General features: G+C 41.3%; 1 protein-coding gene across 2 annotated transcripts in view; it reads right to left on the reverse strand.

Annotated features, from left to right (window-relative positions):
• Window positions 1-250: 250 nt before the first annotated feature.
• FAM161A (FAM161A, centrosomal protein) overlaps window positions 251-21,398 on the reverse strand; it is a 29,066-nt gene continuing 7,918 nt past the window's right edge. Inside the window, exons 2-7 of one of the 2 annotated variants that reach the window (XM_025354341.1) lie at window positions 16,810-17,048; window positions 14,110-15,270; window positions 12,922-13,089; window positions 10,424-10,523; window positions 1,720-1,874; window positions 251-904 (exon numbers count right to left, since the gene is read on the reverse strand). In XM_025354341.1, the coding sequence (XP_025210126.1) occupies window positions 760-904; window positions 1,720-1,874; window positions 10,424-10,523; window positions 12,922-13,089; window positions 14,110-15,270; window positions 16,810-17,048 (1,968 nt within the window). In that variant the 3' untranslated portion in view covers window positions 251-759. The remainder of the gene's footprint in view (window positions 905-1,719; window positions 1,875-10,423; window positions 10,524-12,921; window positions 13,090-14,109; window positions 15,271-16,809; window positions 17,049-21,398) is intronic. The other variant, XM_025354342.1, reaches the window with a different exon arrangement.

Consider the following 21,398-nt stretch of genomic DNA (forward strand, 5'->3'; position numbering starts at 1 on the left):
GCACAATTTCATCATATATAAAACAGGGATACTTGCCCCTAATTTAGCTCATGCCGTAATTCCTTCCATCTGTAATAATACATAGGGTTAAAAAAGCTAGTATAAAAACTTTCCCAATAATATCAAAAATAATTTGGACTAGAACTAAGGATAAAAAGAAAAAGGGATGATGGTGTAGACAATTTAACAGTAAACTTTCAGTGCAAAAATAAATGTAAATTTGCAAGTATCTATTTTTTTTTCTATCACTTTTAAAAATGGCTCAGAGCAGCAAAACAAGTTCGAGGATTTATTCTGTGAAATGTATTGCAGAGAAAAAGAATGGGCAAATAGTATAATTAAAAATACTTACTGATTCACACTTTCCAAAATTTTTAAAAAGTAAATCACCAAAGACCAATACTTCTCTCTGCTTTCAATACTACGCCATTTTTTCCAGTAAAATTAATGGAATAATGTATTTTTTTAAAACTAATCAGTTTGTGACAGCTGTGGTTCTGAAACACTTTTTAAAAATACAAAATCATAGTTGCAAACAGATCATATACAGTGATTTTTAAAACTGAATAGGCAAAGCCTTACTCTAACTGATCAAATGACCAATCAGCTGGATTCAGGCTTTTCAGGCTACAGATGACTTTGATCAACAGCCCTGCACATATCAGAGGCATCCCCACAGATGTTCTAAACACAAATGCAGTTGCTGACACCCTGATGCTGCAAACAACAGCAAGGGCATAGAGAGGAGACCTTGATGATTCAGTGTGATTCTTCAACAGATTTCTCTTCTTCACTTTCTTCATTGGCTTCATCTTTTTCCTTGTAAGAATCCTGGCTGTTGGTATCAATAAAATAATTTTCTTCCCCATTCTCTCTTTCTTCTATTTTTTCTTCTTCATTAAAGCTAGGGGAAGAAATTTATCAATCTTTCAAAGGAAAAATGAGTTAGTTTAAAAGTAAACAAACCCTCTGCAAGTAGGCCACCATGTAGCCAGTCTTCCTCAAGTGTATGAATTCCAATTTGTTATCAAGACAGCTCAAAAAAAAGAAAGAAAATGCTATAAAAGTGCCCATTGAGAAATTTAATATTCCTGAAAATTAATTTATTTCAAAAATTTTTATTTTTTTATTTTTTTGAGACGGAGTCTGTGTCACCCAGGCTGGAGTGCAGTGGCGCGATCTCGGCTCACTGCAAGCTCCGCCTCCCAGGTTCATGCCATTCTCCTGCCTCAGCCTCCCGAGTAGCTGGGACTACAGGCGCCTGCCACCACACCCGGCTAATTTTTTGTATTTTTAGTAGAGACAGGGTTTCACCATGTTAGCCAGGATGGTCTCGATCTCCTGACCTTGTGATCCACCTGTCTCGGCCTCCAAAAGTGCTAGGATTATAGGCGTGAGCCACCGCGCCTGCCCTATTTCAAAATTTGAGTGATTGATTCTTTAAACTTCATTTGAAAGCATGCTATTATTTTTGTTACTTATGTCAGTAAGAAATCTAAGTTATTCTGCTTTAAAAATAAAATACTTCATGTGAACGTTAATGTGTCAAACATGTTAAAATATCAGTATGTTTTACAACAGTTCACACGTCTTTTACTATTGGGTAAAAGATCTTTTTAAAACAATATAGAACAAAAAATATATATAGTATAAAATTGTGCTTTTCTGCAGGTAATACTTTTTCAAAGGTAAGCCATTCAGACATCTTATACATGTTACCTTTCTTTGTCTTCAGTGACACTTTTTGTCTCTTGATTGTTGAAGTACTCAAGTACTTTTCCACTTTGGCCTTTCTTTGAAACAAACTCATCAGATATTCCTAGTGATTTTAGGGTATTAGAATAATGCTTTTCTGCTGCCATTCTTGCATTTTTCTATAGGAAAGACAAACCCTTTTAGACGAGAACAGAAGACTTTAAATTTTCATTAAAAATGTATGGATTAAAAGTGCCAGTGATAATTAAGTTCAGCAGTCACAGTTGGTTGAAAATCTGCATACCCTATGACCAACAATTACACTCCTAGGAATATGCCCAGAGAAGCTCCCACATATGTGTCCCAAGGGAGGACATATACAAGAATGTTCAGGATAGTACTGTCCTTCAATAACCCCAAATTGGAAATCACCCAAATATCTATTAGCAGAAGGATGGATAAATAAATTGTGGTCTATTCCTATAATGGAGTAAAATAAAGCAATGAAAATGAGTGAACTACAGTTACATGCCACAACATGGATGGATCTCACAAATATAATACTGAGCAAACGAAGCAAAGCACTAACAAGTACATATTGTATGATCTATATAAAGTTCAGAAATGGGCAAAACAACTATATTGTTTGAGGATAGGTACACACACTGTAAAATTGCAATGAAAAACAAGGAAGTACTTATCCTGAGAGTCAGAATGGTGGTTACCTCTTGGGGAGAGGTAGAAGGGCTGTGATTTGCAAGGGGCACGTAGGGTTTTTGGGGTGCGGGCAATGGTCTGTTAACATGGGTGGCGGCCACATTAGATTGATCTATAATTATTTTTTATATTGTACCTAGGTTTTATATACTTTTATGACTGTTTATAAAGATATCTGAAAGAAAGATTTCATGCAATAATTGTTGTCAGAGGATTCTTTTCTTTTCTTTTTGAGACAGGGTCTTGCTCTGTTACCCAGGTTGGAGTGCAGTGGTGTGAACACAACTCACTGCAGCCTCAACCTCCTGGACTCAAGTGATCCTCCCACCTCAGCCTCTGGAGTAGCTGGGACCAGAGGCGCACGCCACCATGCCCAGCTAATTTTTGTATTTTTTGTAGGATGGGGCTTGTTGTATTTTTTGTAGGATGGGACTATGTTGTCCAGGATAGTCTCAAACTCCTGGGCTCAAGTGATCCACCCGCCTTGGACTCCCAAAGTGCTGGGATTATAGGCATAAGCCATGGCGCCCAGCCAAATTCTTTTATTTTATGTATCTACTGTAATTTTTACTCTTTATAAGCCATATCCCCAATTCATTAAAGATGATAAAAGCACCAGTGTTGTAATCTTTACTCTGTGGAGGAAGCAAGGGATATAACGAAAACAATATGAATTTAGAACTGGGTTCAAATCTGTAGAATGTCACTTCCTGGCTTTAAGATCTTTTGGAATTGTGATGACTCTCTCATACCTGGGTCAAACTGAAGTCATCACAGTTCCAGAGATGGCAGGCTTTATGGAGTCACAAAGTGCCTGGGTTCACACTAGTGCCTCGACTTTAGTCCATTTTAGCTCCTATGAGTGGATCTGAACTGTGAGAGGGCCAAGAACTGCCCTCTGGACCTCCAACTAAAGCAAGGTGACTAGGACTAGCCCAATTCCAATGAACCAATGGCATTCATACTGGGAAGTGTGTGGAGGAGCATCCAGTCTAACCCCCATATTTAATCAATAAAGAAACCAAATCTCCCCCGGCCCCTGCCTCAAAGGTGAAATTGTTTGATTAAGGTCACAAGGCTAGTGAGTGATAGAACCAAGTCTCTTGACCATTTCCTAGGTCTTTTATATTACATCATGTTGCTTTCTCTAAGTGGTAATGGTTGTCCTAGGGTTTGAAGGTGACCTAAAGCCTGACTTGAGCAATGTAGTTGTCAGATATTTGCCAAATCTAGTATAATGAGGGACCATGGAGTCTAGTGTTACACAGGAGAACCCGAAATAGCAAGGACTGATTACAATGGATAAAACTATCACCAGTGCATTTCCTGATACTCTGGAAAACTGAAAAAGAAGCACTCAAACTGCTGCTAAAATGCACTCACTGTGAATAACAATAATATTTTTTAGAAATGTAAGTAAAAACCCATCCAGAGTCTGTGAATATCAACAGACAAGCCTTGGGGAACTGAAAGGAAGGGCAAAATGAGAAGTAAGAACTATACCCTAAAGACTACAGAGAAGAATAAAGAAACCCCAAACCTAGCTCTGAATGCATTACCAATAGTATATTTTGACTTCAGCAAATTAAATATATAAGACATTAGTCAAAATTTGTGCCAGTAAGCCTTCATCTGACTTTGGTTTAAAATTCAATCTAACATCTTCTCAGTTAATTAATCCTGTGATTTCCAAGAAACAGGACAACATAGTTTATTCTGTAAAGAATCACAGGCATATTGTGTTAGGGAATCACTCAGCAGGAGTGAGACCACAATTAACTCCTATAAATGGGCAAAGCAAATAGCTGCAAGCTATTAAAATTGTTTTTAATAAAACCAACCGTTAATTAGCAGCAATAGTTCCAGCAAAATACACTGCAGGAAAAAAAATGTACTAAAAAAAAAAAAGCAATGGTGATTCACTGCCACAGTAACTCTGTATATACTATTTGAGGAGTTAATGAGAAGACCCCTTGATATCATTCATTGAAAATGAGAATAAATGGAATTGGTGAGAATGGATGATTGCCCCTGTTATAAAGGCTTATTAACTGTCTACCCAGGGTTAACATGTTAGTAGGGGAATGGAAATGGTAAGGTGAAGATATAATGAATGGTTCTGCAAAGAGCAAGGCAGAAAAATCAATCAAACTATTATGATTCAAATAGGAAATAAAGGTTCCACCTGGCATTTCACCATCAAGGATGGTGAAGGGCAGATCCAAAAATTATTTAGGAAGAAAATTTGACAGGTCTCTCAATGACCAGCTGAATGGGGAGGAACTGGGTACACACAGATATGAAGATGAGAACAGTAGGCCAGGCACGGTGGCTCATGCCTGTAATCCCAGCACTTTGGGAGGCCGAGGCAGGTGGATCACTTGAGGTCAGGTGTTTGGGACCAGCTCGGCCAACATGGTGAAACCCCATCTCTACTAAAAATACAAAAAAAATTTGCCAGGTGTGGTGGTGCGCACCTGTAATCCCCGCTACTTGGGAGACTGAGGCAGGAGAATTGCTTGAACCCAAGAGGCAGAGGTTGCAGTGAGCTGAGATCACGCCACTGCACTCCAGCGTGGGCGACAAGAGTGAGACCCTGTCTCAAAAAAAAAAAAAAAAAAAAAGAGAACAGTAGACACTGGTCTCAAACTCTTGGCCTCAAATGATCCTGTCCCCTCAGTTTCCCAAAGTGTTGGGATTACAGGGTGTGAGTCACTGGCCTAATTTTTCTAATATAAAGATATTTCTGACTGGATGTGGTGGTTCACACCTGTAATCCCAGAACTTTGAGAAGTTGAGGTGGGTGGATCACAAGGTCAGGAGTTCGAGACCAGCCTGACCAACATGCTGAAACTTCGTCTTGACTAAAAATACAAAAAAAAATTAGCAGGAGGCTAAGACAGGAGAATGGCGTGAACCCGGGAGGCGGAGCTTGCAGTGAGTGGAGATTGCGCCACTGCGCTCCAGCCTGGGCGAGAGAGCGAGACCCCGTCTCAAAAAAAAAAAAAAAAAATTAGCCAGGCATGGTGGTACGCGCCTGTAATCCCAGATACTCAGGAGGCTGAGGCAGGAGAATCACTTGAACCCGGGAGGCGGAGGTTGCAGTGAGCTGAGATTGCACCACTGCACTCCAGCCTGGGTGACAGAGTGAGACTCCGTCTCAAAAAAAAAAAAAAGATATTTCTTAGACAAACAGCACTATAATAAATCATTGCTGTATATGTGTTCAGTTTTTGGTCTTCCCAAATAATACCTCATACTTTCTTTCTGGTTTTATAGTATCACCCATAAAGATTCCTTTAATTTAGCATTTTATTTACTTTCCTTTTTTTTTTTTCTAGACCTCTTGGAACAAGCCTCACATGTCACTAACACAAATATTAGTATTCCCAGGTTATGTACCTGGCTCCCTGGAATTCAGGTTAACAGAAAAAAAGAATATATCAATCTGACCATTCCCCCAACCTCCCAAACAATCATATTGACAATTTTGTCTTAATACACATCTGTAATTGCTGCAGTTGTGTGTCTTGAATGACTACATTTGTCGGTCTTGTTTCTATCTGACTTTAAGAGTCTCAAGGGATTTTCTGATATTCAAAAAGCATTTGTTGAGAAGGGGGCAGGAAAACAAGATGACAGATAAAACAATCACACGAAGACAGCCAGATCTGGGTTTGAATCCTGGTTCCCCTTCTTCTGGTTGTATCATCTAAGCCTTGAGATGTCCCTCATCTGTGAAATAAGAACCTCACAGGAGCAGTGTAAAGGTCAGTTAAGATAATGCATATAAAGTGCTTAGTGGAGCGCTTGTCTTTCAGCAACCTCACAAAAAACATTAGAAATCACCTTCCAAATAACTTTGTACAATCTCCCTCTTAAATGCAAACAGACAACCAAAGATAATCTGAGGAAAGCTTCTAATATGATAGACAAGAGGCTAAAAAAGAGAAAAAGAAACTTGAAGGAAACTGAGACGACATCACCAGTATGCGCAGAGATATAAAAGATAGGCTGGGTGTGGTGGCTCACACCTGGAATCCGGCACTTTGGAAGGCTGAGAAAAGAGGATTTCTTGAGCCCAGGAGCTTAAGACCAGCATGGACAACAGAGTAAGGCCCCTGTCTTTACGAAAAATACAAAAATTAGCCTGGCACGGTGGCTTGTGCCTGTAGTCCTAACTACTTGGGAGGCTTAGGTGGGAAGATCGCCAGAGCAAAAGAGGTTGAGGTTGCAGTGAACCGCAATCATGCCACTGCACTCCAGCCTGGGACAGAGTAACACCCTGTCTCAAAAAAAAAAAAAAAAAAAGGTACTGCACCCATGAAAAATACCAAAGGAACATTTAATAAATGAGAAGCATTCTGGAAATTATGTCATTTTTCATTAGGTGAGCAAAAAATGCAGATTTGGACGATAAATTTGAGGAAACCTTCCAGAACCAGAATAAACTAATAGTGACTTTAAAAGAAATACAAGAAATGTAGATAAATCCAGAAGGTTAATATCTAACTAATCCCCAGTGTTACAGTGAAAAAGGTCCTAAAATGTCACTTATGCCAGAGGCCTATAGCAGGGGTCATTACCACGAACTAAGTACGGGGCTGTGGCCTGTTAGGAACCAGGCTACACAGCAGGAAGTGAGCAGTGGGAGGATGAGCATTACCACCTGAGCTCTGCCTCCTATAGCATTAGATTCTCATAGCAGCGTGACCCCTATCGTGAACTGCTCATGCCAGGGATCTAGGTTGCATGCTCCTTATGAGAATCTAATGCCTGATGATGTGAGGTGGAACAGTTCCATCCAGAAATGATCCATTCCCTCATCCAGCCACCCCACCCCATGCAACCCTGGTCTGTGGAAAAATGGTCTTCCATAAAACTAGTCTCTAGTGCCAAAAAGATTGAGGACTGCTGGCCTAGAGAGAAACCATTCCAAAGTGGAGCAGGACACTTGTGGGCTCCAGGGGAGGAAAGGAACTGATGAATTAACAACGTGTTTAACTGTTTGAGGGGGATTTTTGAGAGCTAACAGAAAAATTTAAGAATAATAATGATATACACATTGGCAGGGAATGAGGGAAGGTGGGGGGAGGACCAAACAAAATTAGTAATTATTAACACAAGGAAAAATTTTTTTAAAGGAAATGTGATGGGCCGGGCGTGGTGGCTCACACCTGTAATCCCAGCACTTTGGGAGGCCAAGGTGGGCGGATCATCAGGTCAGGAGTTCGAGACCAGCCTGACCAACGTGGTGAAACCTCATCTCTACTAAAAAACACAAAAAAAATTAGCTGGGCGAGGTGGTGCGCACCTGTAATCCCAGCTACTCAGGAGCCTGAGGCAGGAGAATGGCTTGAACTCAGGAGGCAGAGGCTGCAGTGAGCCGAGATTGTGCCACTATACTCCAGCCTGGGTGACAGAGCAAGACTGTCTCAAAAAAAAAAAAAAAAAAAAAGAAAAAGGAATGTGATAATAATAATATAGGGCTCAGCTGCTAACATTGTTTACTAAGTCATAACAATGAATTCTGATCTGTGATAGAGCTGACTGGGAAATGGAAGGATGGAAAGACAGAGAAAGGGAAGGTAAGTGTGCTTCCGAGAGAATGTGGTAAAACAGCTAAATCCTCACCTACCATATCAATAAGCTAGTAGATAGAGTCTGTAATGAAAAAGATAAAAGAACAGTTGAAAGAATGTTACTGAACAGTACCCACTAGGAAGGCTGTAACAAAAAGACAGGCAAAAGCTAGGTGCAGCGGCTCACGCCTATAATCCCATCAACTTGGGAGGTGGAGGTGGGAAGATCACTTGAGGCCAGGAGTTCAAGACCAGCCTGGGCAATACAGTGAGATCCAGTCTCTACAAAAAATAAAATTAGCTGGGCATGATGATGTGGGCCTTTGTCTCAGCTACTAGGGATGCTGATACTGGGAATCATCTGAGTCCAGGAGTTCAAGGTTACAGTGAGATTGTACTGCTGCACCAGCTTGGGCAACAGAGTGAGACCCTGTCTCTAAAAATAGTTTTTTATAAAAACCAGACAGACAATAACAAGTGCTGGTGCTATTCACAACAGCAAAGACATGGTATCAACCCAGCCCATCAGCAGTGGATTGGATACAGAAAATATGTTACACATATACCACAGAATACTACACAGCCATAAAAAAGAATGAAATCATGTCCTCTGCAACAACATGGATGCAGCTGGAAGCCATTATCCTAAGCAAACTAAAGCAGAAACAGAAAACCAAACACCACATGTTCTCACTTACAAGTGGAACTAAACACTGGGTACACATGGAAATAAAGATGGGAACAACAGACACTGGAGAATATAAGAGGGAGAGTGGAGGCAGGAGGGCAAGGGTTGAAAAACTACGTATTGGGTACTATGCTCATTACGTGGGTGATGAGTTCAATCATACCCCAAACCCCAGCTCACACAATATACCCCCCCATTTTTTTTTTTTTTTTTTGAGGTGGAATTTCGCTCTTGTTGCTCAGGCTGGAGCGCAATGATGCGATCTCAGCTCACTGCAACCTCCGCCTCCCAAGTTCAAGCAATTCTCCTGCCTCAGCCTCCCAAGTAGTTGGGATTACAGGCACACAAAACCATGCCCGGCTAATTTTTGTATTTTTAGTACAGATGAGGTTTCACCATGTTGGCCAGGCTGCTCTCGAACCCCTGACCTCAGGTGATCCACATGCCTCGGCCTCCCAAAATGCTGGCTGGGATTACAGGCATGAGCCACAGCGCCTGGCATACCCTTGTAACAAACCTGCACATGTACCCCTTGAATTTAAAATAAAAGTTGAAAAAAATTAAAATAAGAAAAACCCAGAAGCAGTGTAAAAAGCAAAAACAAAAAACTTGCAGTTCAGAGCTGGAGATAATGTCTTTGGGCCAAAAGCCAATCACTTTATGATTATAATGTATAACAGCTAAAAATGATTTTTTCCCCTAAAGTTGAAATAAAGATGTTTAAAAAATCCATCCCTTAAAATGAAAGGCATTACATAAAATTATATCTAGATCAGTGAGCAAAAAGATTATATAACTTTGAGAGACTGTAACGTGCAGATTCACCCACAATACATGTCCACTGTCCTCACCGAGTCACTGACAAGTACACTTCTGTAACCATGCTCATCTGTTACAGGTAAATTCTCCAACTGTCTATTGTCCAATTATAACAGCTTCAAATTCGCAATTTAGAACCTGCAACCTCCAGTGATTTTGTCAATTGTTAAGCCATGTCACCCATACAGATGCCTCCCCTATGGGATAAAGGAGAAAATGACCTAAAATGAACAAATCTCCCTGAAGGGAAAGATTATAAAACTGGGCATAAACTGAGTAAACTCAGGGTCTACTGTCTGTAAGGCTAGTTTGTTTTTCTTATAGAAAGGAAGTTTTTTTAGTAATTGCAGAGAAGAGTGAATTACAAACTCACTTAAAAAAAAAACTGGCAGAAATAACTCTGATTCAATTAGCCATTTTGTTTCATTTTTTTAATTCTTCAAAGACCTCCAAGTGCTATCATGAAGCCTCATCTTAATATCTAACCAAGTTTGTACTGAAAAAAGACCAGCCATTAGAAAACAGCTTGCAAAATTATTTTACAAACTACTGGATTGGCATGTTATTTATCAAACTTATGTGCTTCATCAAAAAGATTCAATGTTCAGATTATTTTTTTGAGATGAGGTCTTGCTACATTGCACAGGTTGGACCAAAACTCTTGGGCTCAAGCAATTTGCCCACCTCAGCCTCCCAAGTAGCTGGGACTACAGGTGCACACCACCACACTTGGTTAAATGCTCGGATTTAAGCAAAATTACTCATTGGCTGATATGATGAAGCCAACATAAACAACAATAATGTATCCCAACAGTTATATAACACATAAGAAAAATGGACTGTAAATTTAGGAGCTAAAGCTGTAAAAAAAAAAAAAAAAAAACACAACTGACAATAGCTCTTAAATTCCAATAAACACAACCTGAGCAACTCTTTCAAATAGCAGTGGCCTCTTTTTTAATTTTTCTTCTCTTTCTTCTAGTTCTCGTTGGTATTCTCTCATCCTTTCCTTTTCGCTCTTTCTAAAATTAAATAAAAGCAATGGAATTTTTTAAAAGATCATCTAAGAAATAAGAACTTACATATGTAACATTTAACTTATCAACCTCTACAAAGTCAATGAAAAAAAAAAGAAATAACATTTAGCTTAGCTGACAAATCAGAAATTATGAGCACAGTTCACAGTTTACCTCGATTCCTCTTCTGTACTGGTTAATTCTCACGGAATGTAGAATAAAATCCTAGGTTCTGAGACCACACATATTATGCTCTAGGAATAGTCTGAACACTTTAATTTCTGAAATCCCCAAGGCATACATATATTAAGGGACTTCAAACTGACCTAAGAGATGAATGAAAGCCCTCTTGTCTCATTTATAAGTGTATAAAACCAAGAACATTTTGGAACAAATCAGCTATCTTCTCTGTAAGGAATTTCTTCCGAAAACAAGACCTTGCTCTTATTTATTATTTTATTGTTGTTATTTGTTTTTTGTTTTGAGACACGGTCTCATTCTGTTGTTCAGGCTGGCACAGTGGCGCCATCTCAGCTCACTGCAACCTCCACCTCCTGGGTTCATGCAATTCTCATGCCTCAGCCTTCTGAGTAGCTGAGATTACAGGCGTGCACCGCCATGCCTGGCTAATTTTCTGTATTTTTAGTAGAGACGAGGTTTTCACCATGTTGGCCAGGCTGGTCTCGAACTCCTGACCTCAGGTGATTTGCCTGTCTCGGCCTTTCCAAGTGCTGGGATTACAGGCATGAGCCATCGCGTCCGGCCTATTATTTTTGAGACAGGTTCTTGCTCTGCTGCGCAGGCTGGAGTGCAGTGGTACAATCATGGCTGACTGCAGGTTCAACTTCCTGGGCTCAAATGATCCTCCCACCTTAGCCTCTCGAGTAGGTGGGACTACAGGTGCATGCCACCACACCTGGCTAATGTTTTTAATTTTTTGTAGAAATGGGGGTCTTATTATGTTTACCAGGCTGGTCTCAAACTGGGTTCAAGCAATCTTCCTGCCTTGGATTCCCAAGGTGCTGGGATTATAGATGTGAGCCATGGCATCCAGCCTTTGCTGTTATTTTTTCCCCCTAAATAAGATCTCCTACAGGTTAGTGGCAAAGTTAATTCAATGGGAGCAAGTCAAAGGAGAAATAAAGCGCATGGAAACATAACATAAAGAGAAACAGGAACCAAAATATATAAATTTACCGTAAGTGTTCTCACTATTTGGGCAAGATCCTATAATGAATTAAACTACACTATTTAATTGCTACCAAGATAATAAAATTAATGGATTGAAGAAAACAATTATACTTCCAAATAATTAGGCTTAATTATACACAAGTTGGGGTTATGAAAAAGCTATCGTCCGGGTGCAGTGGCTCACGCCTGTAATCCCAGCATTTTGGGAGGCCGAGGTTGGCGGATCACCTGAGGTCAGGAGTTTGAGACCAGCCTGGCCAACATGGTAAAACCACATCTCTACTAAAAAAAAAAAAAAAATTAGCTGGGCGTGGTGGTGAGTGCCTGTAATCCCAGCTACTCTGTAGGCTGAGGCAGGAGAATCGCTTCATCTCCTGGGTGATCCAGCCTGGGCGACAGAGCAAGACTCTGTCTCAAAAACAAAAAAGCTATTAATAGTTTACTTCCTGAGGGTAAGTAATCTATTTCTAAGAAACATTATGCTCAAGTTAATCAAATTAAGCTCCCTTTTCAATGGATTAATGCTAAATTATAAAAGAATACTCATTGTAATTAAAAGCACATATGTATATTTAGAAATCAGATTAAAAAGTATAAATCATATTACTTACCTGGCTTTGAGGGAGATATTTTCCTACTTAAACATCAACATTTTTATGTGCAACATCTGGAACACTGGTTTTCAAACTTTGTACTGCAGAATTCTAGTGAAGGGGTTCTAAGGATTCCGTGAATATTTTTATTTTTATATTGAAATTAACAAAATGCAACACATACTACTAAACATTAACATATGTGCTAATGAACACATCACATAATGGATGTTTAATGTGTTAATTTGTGCTATCAGATTACATCCAAACCTTAGAACAAAGCTCTTTGATATATCAGTTTACTGCAATCAAAAATAATATAAAGAACAAGATTAGATACTGGTATAAGATTATAACTATTAACTAAGGCCACAATAGAAAATGTTTGTATTCCTCAACATAGCTTCATGGTTCTTACCATGAAAGTGAGTATATACGTTGGTTCTCACCATGAGGTGAGTGTGTGTGTGCTGAACATAAGTAAGTGATGACAATTTAAATCCATAAGCTAAAACACTAATGCCATTTTCAATCTGCTCATATTTTACTATCTACTGATTAAAAAAAAAAAGAAAGTTTGAAAACCAGTGGTCTGGAGGTTCAAGATTTTTTTATGATACCTGAGACATTTTACTCTGGATTTAGATATTTCAGCTAAACTTTGATGTGAGTCATAAGCCTTAGCCCGGGTTGTCAGGAGTTTCTGCAATTCTTTCATTCTTTGCTTCTGTTTAGTTAGGATCCGATTTCTCTCTTCTTCCAACATTTTCTTTTCCTCAAGTGATCTCCTGAGGGTAACAAACTAAGGCTTAATCCACTTTAAGCCAATGCGAATGTTGTTTAGCAAAGATTTAACATGGGATAATTTGAATTTTGATAATTCAAAATTTGAAAAAAGGCAACCCTTGGCCGGGCGCGGTGGCTCAAGCCTGTAATCCCAGCACTTTGGGAGGCCGAGACGGGCGGATCACGAGGTCAGGAGATCGAGACCATCCTGGCTAACACGGTGAAACCCCGTCTCTACTTAAAAAAATACAAAAAACTAGCCGGGCGAGATGGCGGGCGCCTGTAGTCCCAGCTACTCGGGAGGCTGAGGCAGGAGAATGGCGTAAACCCGGGAGGCGGAGCTTGCAGTGAGCTGAGATCCGGCCACTGCACTCCAGCCCTGGCGACAGAACCAAACTCCGTCTCAAAAAAAAAAAAAAAAAGAAAAAGATAAAAGGCAACCCTTTGAAAAGGATCTGACGTGTAAAACTAGAAATCTTTATTTATTTATTTATTTATTTTTTGAGATGGAGTCTCGCTCTGTCGCTGAGGCTGGAGTGCCACCGCGCGATCTTGGCTTACTGCAAGCTCTGCCTCCTGGATTCAAGCGATTCTCCTGCCTCAGCCTCCTGAGTAGCTGGGATTACAGGCACCTGCCACATGCCCAGCTAATTTTTTGTATTTTTAGTAGAGATGGGGTTTCACTCTCTTGGCCAGGCTGGTCTTGAACTCCTAACCTTGTGATCCACCCACCTCGGCCTCCCAAAGCACTGGGATTACAGGTGTGAGCCACTGCACCTGGCCAGGTAAAACTAGAAATCTTAAGACTAATATTTTCTAATCCCTCAAAATTTATAAAATGAAAAATACATTCATTTCTTAGAATACTCTCTGACAAAATATCATATATTATATAGTAAAATATTTTATAGATACAATAATAATTTCTAAGTATTTTCAAATTCACCAACATAAACTCCACAAAGCTACATACACTCATCTGGCAACCCTGAGTCAGTCAGTACTGTGTCTTAGTTACTTACCTTACAGCTTGTTCTCGTCCTCTGGAAGACACCGTGGGCACTGGAGGGCTGTAGTTACAAGGCACAGGCTTTACACCTGCACGTCTTACTGGAGACTTACGCCTTGGAGACAAATAAGGCCAACGTGTTTCTTTTAACTTTTCTTCATCTGCTTCGATGTCTGCCAAAATTTTTTCTCTTTTAATAGATGCATGTGGAGATGCATGAAGATCAAATGGTTTACACACCGTTAAGAGTTTTGGAGACTTGTGTTCTGAGAGGTGTTTCTGATATCTCTCAGGAAGGTCCTCAAAATCAGGAGTCCGGCACCTAACCTTGTGTTTACACTTCAACTTTACAGCCTGTTCAGGACACCTGGGGTTCCTGCGTCCCCAAGCTGACCTACAAGGCAGAGGAGATGAGTTCTGTAAACGCTCCTGGGCTCTCAGCTGCGTCCTAAGGTTTCGATAGAGCTCTTCTTCTTTTAACTTGTCATTGGTAGTTGAACCATAAGTAGATCGAGGAATGGGTCTGGCTTTAAATCGATTTGTTTTCTTTTTAGACTTAAAAAAGTCTCTCAGCTGCTTTTCCTGGGTTGCTCGCTTCTGTTCCTCCCTTGCTATAAATTTAAATGGCTTTTGTGAGGCCAAAAGAGCTTCTTTATTTTTCTCCTTCAGAGACCTTCTCCGTTCTTCTTTTTGCTTGACTAAATCATGGTAAAGGGGGAGAAAGACAGATGCAGGAACTGGATTGGCTCGGAATTTCTTCTTACACTCTGGATCCTCTTCTTGTTTTTTGAGCAGTTTATGTACCATTTCAATATCTGATTTAGATTTCATGGACTCTTCTTTTTTCTTCTGTTCTCTTATCATCATTTGAAAAGGCTCCGGTACTGTAATCGTGGGCACCCATTCTTTTCGTTTCTTCCTTGTTTTCTCAGCTGTGTGGAAGCCAGTATCTTTACAGCGAATATAATCTTCAACACAAAAGTCTTTCCACATGTTGTTGATAAGCTCCTTAGCATAGGCCATCATTCTGTTTTCCCTAGCATACTCTTTTTCTAGGTTGGGTAACTCTTCTTCAGAGGAGGACACATAAAAGGAGGAAGACTGGCCTAAATCAGGCTCTGAAAATGATGTCATTAATGAGACAGGGTGATAGGAGTTCTTTTCTGACACAGATCTAAATGAGAAGAATAACTATGTTATACTTTCAGTTGTATGTGACCAAATATAAAAATTAAGAGTTACATATTTTCTTTTCTTTTTTTTTTCTGAGACAGAATCTCACTCTGTTGCCCAGGTTGGGGTGCAGTGGCCTGATCTTAGCTCACTGCAACCTCCGCCACCCGGGTTGATTCTCCTGTCTCAGCCTCCCGAGTAGCTGGGACTACAGGCATGTGCCACCGTGCCCAGCTAATTTTTTGTATTTTTAGTAGAGATGGGGTTTCACCATGTTACCCAGGATGGTCTCAATCTCCTGACCTCATGATCTGCCTGCCTCCGCCTCCCAAAGTGCTGAGATTACAGGCGTGAGTCACTGCGCCCAGCGAAGAGTTACATTTCTAAGATCAGGGTATAATCAGAAGAGAGGAGCTGGACAGAGCTTGTAAGAATTATCACTTTTATTTGGAACAGAGCTGGGAGATGCCCATACCTTATCTACTTTGACTTCTTCATTTTACAGAGAAGAAACCTGAGATGGCAGAGGCTCCTTGTGACTAACCTCTATTAAATTCTCCCCACAATTTCCAGAGTCACAGTTCTGAAGCATAGATCTGATCATGTCATTCTCCTGCTTGAAACTTTTTGATAATTCCTCACTGCTACAAAGTCAAGCCTAGATTACAAGCCCTTTGAGACTGGCGCCTATCTTTTCAGTCTTACTCCTCACCACTGGCTACCCCAGTCTCCATTCTGCATTCATATCCAGTCCTGTGAAGTTCCTCACACACGATATTATTTCTCATGCCATCTTGCCTTTGCATACATGGTTGCTGTTGGCTAGAAGACCACTACTTATACCTCCTCCAAGACTGAACTCAGATGTGACACTTCAGTGGAAAATTCTGGCCTGCATCCCTCCAAAAGCTTGGCATAACCAACTGCTTCTTCCTCTGTAACACTCTGTTACATCATGCTGTAATGCAATTTTTGGTTCTCAGCTAGTCTCTAAGCTCCTTGAGGGCATCTTGTTTTTGACTCCTCAGTGCCCAGGCATAGTCTGGCACACAGGAGACATGCAAGCATCGCTGACTGACTAGATGTGTAAGTCTCAGAGCAGGTGAATTCACAGCAGAAATGGGTCTTGAAATTGCAGACTATTTTGAAAACATAAATCAGATACATGTCTCCTAGTCCTGAACTCTTTGTACTAGATCTTTAATGAGCTCATGTTAATCCACATATTATAAAGAGCTTTTAAAGTTAAACTTTTATGTTTACCATTTAAAATGGCCCAGACTAAGTATTTTGATACATGCCCTCAGTTCTATGGGTGGATCAGAGAGAAAAGACCAAATGGCCACCAAATGACCCTCAAGCAAAAGTCATCTAGTAAGCTGATAAGCCATTAAACATTTTGAAGAAAATCCTACCTCTGTATATCATTAAGAGTACAAAGGGCTACTTAAGAGAAAATATTCTGAAATAACTATGTTCTGTCCTTTTAAGGATACATTTTATTTTATACTCCACAAATAACTTTGAGTTACAAGCTTACCTGGAACCATCACTAAGAGAGGCTTCCCTGATGACCACTGGCTGAACTTCCTTTAAATGTAATTTATCCTGGTACATTTTCTCTAATTTTGCCATAGTTTCTAGGTGGGCAGCCTTCAACTCTTCTACTTTCTTGAAATACTCCTCATTAGAGTGGTGAATACCAGGAAAGTTCACAAAGTCCTCAGAGCTTATTGGTGCATGTTCATCCACCCCAGAAAAGCTGGTGTTCAAATCAGCCTGGTGGGGAGAAAACACCTGTTATATGGTGACTGGAGCTGAAAGACAAATTAAGCTGACACTGATCCAAAATGCTGCTTCCTAAAGAGTCCACCTAGTTAGGTTATACGTTAATTATGGGTTATGCATATAGAATGAGTTACAGGTTATTTGTGTGTACATTTTCCCCAGTGATATTTTAAGAACAAGAGGGAGCAAGACCAAACTGTCAGAAAATAAATGTTATTTAATCCATTTGATAAAGGATGGTTAGATTCCCAGATCAACCAACAAAAGGTATAACAGGATAGAACCCAACAATTGTTTACAAAGTATTTCTATAAGGAGCCTCCTGAGTTGTAAGGTTTTTTTTGTTTTGTTTTGTTTTTTTGAGACAGAGTCTCGCTCTGTCGCTCAAGCTGGAGTGCAGTGGCGCGATCATGGCTCACTGCAAGTTCTGCCTCCACAGTTCACACCATTCTCCTGCCTCAGCCTCCCGAGTAGCTGGGAATACAGGCGCCCGCCACCGCACCTGGCTAATTTTGTGTATTTTTAGTAGAGATGGGGTTTCACTGTGTTAGCCAGGTTGGTCTCGATCTCCTGACCTCGTGATTCACCCGCCTCAGCCTCCCAAAGTGCTGGGATTACAGGCGTGAGCCACCGCGCCCGGCTTGAGTTGTAAGTCTTAACTGAGATGAAGAGGAACACAGTTCTTCCTGCTGCAAACCAGGCAACCACAGCCCAATGCTCTCCCTTCAGCTGCGCTTCTGAAGTGTGGCTCCAAGGACTGCCAGTGAGAGAAGGCAGGGAAATAGAGGGAATGGAGGCGGGGACAAAGTTCTCAGTGGCTCATCAAGGAGCCAGGGAGAAGCCCTCCTCACAGTGGGGCAAGACCTTGGGAGGGAGTAAGAGGACATGGGAGGGGGTAGGAGGGATTTTCAGGGTAGCTGCTCCTGTGGGCACAAAAGCAGTAGCTCCCATGGGTGACAGGGACTTTGGGATGACAACAAAGCAGAGAAGAAAAAATGGTGTAAATTATTCAACACACAGATCATGTTTAGAAGGGTCTGACTGGCCTTTCTCCCTCACTCCCTTTACATACCTTTCAGTTTTTTTTTTTTTTTTTTTTCTGAGACAGAGTCTCACTCTGTCACCCAGACTGGAGTGCAGTGGTGTGATCTCGGCTCACTGCAACCTCTGCCTTCTCCTGCCTCAGTCTCCCGAGTAGCTGGGATTACAGGTGCCCACCACCACGCCCAGTTAATTTTTGTATTTTAGTAGAGATGGGGTTTCACCATGTTGGCCAGGCTGGTCTCGAACTCCTGACCTCAGGTGATCCACTCACCTCAGCCTCTCAAAGTGCTGGGATTACAGGTGTGAGTCACCGTGCCCTACCCTTTCAGTTCTTTTAATTGAAGCAACTAAAGAGATAAAACCCCATTTTCTCTATAAATATACAATTTTTATTATGTTTTCAGTTGAGAAACAGTTGAAATTATTTATGATACTATGCATAAAAGGCTGCCAACCACGGTTTTAAATTTAGCCTACTGTCTGGAACAGACGCAAAATGAAAAAATTTGCTACAGAAAATTATAGATCCAATCTGATAAGACTCTAGAAAATAAATCTGTTTAGCTTCTCTCAAAAGAAAAATTCAGAAGAGTCAATTATAAATAGTAGTTATAGATGTGGTGTTTTTGTTTCCCATTGGAGGCTTCTCAGAAGATGTGGTGTTTTTTTAATGGGCTAAAATCAGTGTATAAGAGGACAATGTTGTACTATTTGGGGTAACTTAGAGAAAACAAATTTTAAAAAATCAGTCTTCAGGGGCCAGGCGCGGTAGCTCATGCCTGTAATCCCAGCACTTTGGGAGGCCGAGGCAGGTGGTTCATGAGGTCAGGAGATGGAGACCATCCTGGCTAACATAGTAAAACCTCATCTCCACTAAAAATACAAAAAATCAGCTGGGCGTGGTGGCGGGCGCCTGTAGTCCCAGTTACTCGGGAGGCTGAGGCAGGAGAATGGCGTGAACCCGGGAGGCAGAGCTTGCAGTGAGCGAAGATCGTGCCACTGCACTCCAGCCTGGGGCAACAGAGCAAGACTCTGTCTCCAAAAAAAAAAAAGAAAATCAGTCTTCAATAGAACTTATATGTAGAAATTTGCTACTAACAACTCTATGAATCAGAACTGCTTTAAGTATGTCAAACAATTCAATTAAGAGAATTCTCTGATATCTTCTGCTGTTTCTGTATGTGTTTCTCACCATAAACTTCTTACCTGTAGGATGACTACTTTGTGAATTTCCTCATTCATTAAATATTTGGGGGCTATCCTGCAATCAGCTAGCTGCTAAAAGGTATGTCAGTTTTTTTAAACTCTACCTTTGAGGCCAGGTGCGGTGGCTGACACCTACAATCCCAGCACTTTGGGAGGCCGAGGCAGCCAGATCACTTGAGGTCAGGAGTTTGAGACCAGCCTGGCCAACATGGTGAACCCTGTCTCTACTAAAAATACAAAAATTAGCCGGGCATGGTGGCACGTGCCTGTAGTCCCAGCTACTCAGGAGGCTGAGGCAGGAGAGTCACTTGAACCCAGGAGGTGGAGGTTGCAGTGAGCCAAGATCGTACCACAGCATTCCAGTTTAGGTGACAGAGCAAGACTCCGTCTCACTTAAAACAAACAAACAAACAAAACTCTACCTTTGAGAAGTTTCCAGCTAGCTTAGGAAAGGACATGTATATAAATAATTGACAGATGACTTAGAATGAGACAGAACACCTGATTCCTGCCCACAAGTTACTTCCAGCTAAGTAGGGAGACAGATGTACGTCACAATGTCAGATACTAAGAGACAGAGGCACAATTCACAGAAGTGAGTCAAACTAGTGACATATGGTTGGATGAGGACAAAGTTTGCCAGATCAGGGAGGCAGTGAAAAAGGAATAAATAAATCCGAGGCATAGTGCTAGAACATCCATCACCAGGAAACACGTGGATAAATATGTCTGGAGACCTGGTGAGAAGGCTGGGCTGGAGAGCAGATACAGGAGCCACCAATCCACATAGAAGTAGCAGGTGCAGCCTTGGATATGGACAAGTCTGCCTGGAGGGAGTGTGGGCAACAAGAGATGAGAGGACCCGAGAATGGAGATGTTAGAGAACACCAACATTTAAATAAGCAGTGGAAGGAGGAGTAATAGGAGGTAGAAAGTGGCATGAGAGATACAAAGACCAACTGATAAGGGCCTTTGGAGCCTCTGATTGAGTATTCTGACACCACATCCGTAATTTTTCTCCTAAGCCATGAGAACACTCCAAACTAAAAGTTATTTAACTCTCACCCAACCCTTTCACCTTTATAGGGTCATAAGGGGGCTGAAACCAGGTGACCGGTGACCAGGAGCCAGTCGTAGACAGGAAATGGAGGGAACTTTTGTTTGGCTTGAGTTTGGAAGATAGGGAAAGACTTCCTGGAGGAGGTGATATTTGAGATGAGTCATAAAGAATGGAGGCCAGGGTGGCAGCTCATGCCTGCAATCCCAGCACTTTGGGAGGCTGCAGTGGGAGGACTACTTGAGGTCAGGAGTTCCAGACCAGCCTGGGCAACAGAGGAAGACAATGTCTCCACAAATTTTTTTTTTTTTTTTTTTTTTTTATTAGCTGGATGTGGTGGCTGAGGCGGGAGGATCACTTGAGCCCAGGATGTTGAGACTGCAGTAAGCCGTGAGTGCACCACTGCCCTTGAGCCTGGGCGACAGAGTGAGACCTTGTCTCAAGAAAAAAGAAGGCTGGGCATGGTAGCTCACGCCTGTAATCCCAGCACTCTAAGAGGCCGAGGTGGGTGGCTCACTTGAGCTCAGGAGTTAAAGACCAGCCCGGCCAACATGGTGAAACTCCTTCTCTACTAAAAATACAAAAATTAGCCAGGCGTGGTGGTGTGTGCCTGCAGTCCCAGCTACTCAGGGGGCAGAGGGAGGAGAATAGCTTGAACCTGGGAGGCAGAGATTGCAGTGAGCTGAGATCGAGCCATTGCACTACAGCCTGGGCGACCAAGCGAGACTCTGTCTCAAAAAAAAAAAAAAAAAAGAAGAATGGAGAAATCTATAGGATCACAGAGTGTTTATGGGAAAGAGGGGGGAAAGTACCCTAGACAAAGGAAATGGCATTAGCAAATGTGCAGGCTGGGGTTGGGGAGGCTGTGCATAGCAGAGGGCAAGGTGTACAGGGCTGCCAGATAAAAGGAGACGAAAACCCATAAAGCAGTTTTGGGAAGCAAACCTAGAAAGGGAGGTTAGGGCAAGCAAGAAGGGGTTTCCCTCTCCTGTCTACCACTGGCTCCTGATTACTGGTCACCTCGTTTCAGCCCC

Source organism: Theropithecus gelada, chromosome 13 (assembly GCF_003255815.1).
Source record: "Theropithecus gelada isolate Dixy chromosome 13, Tgel_1.0, whole genome shotgun sequence".
Taxonomy (NCBI): Eukaryota; Metazoa; Chordata; class Mammalia; order Primates; family Cercopithecidae; genus Theropithecus; species Theropithecus gelada.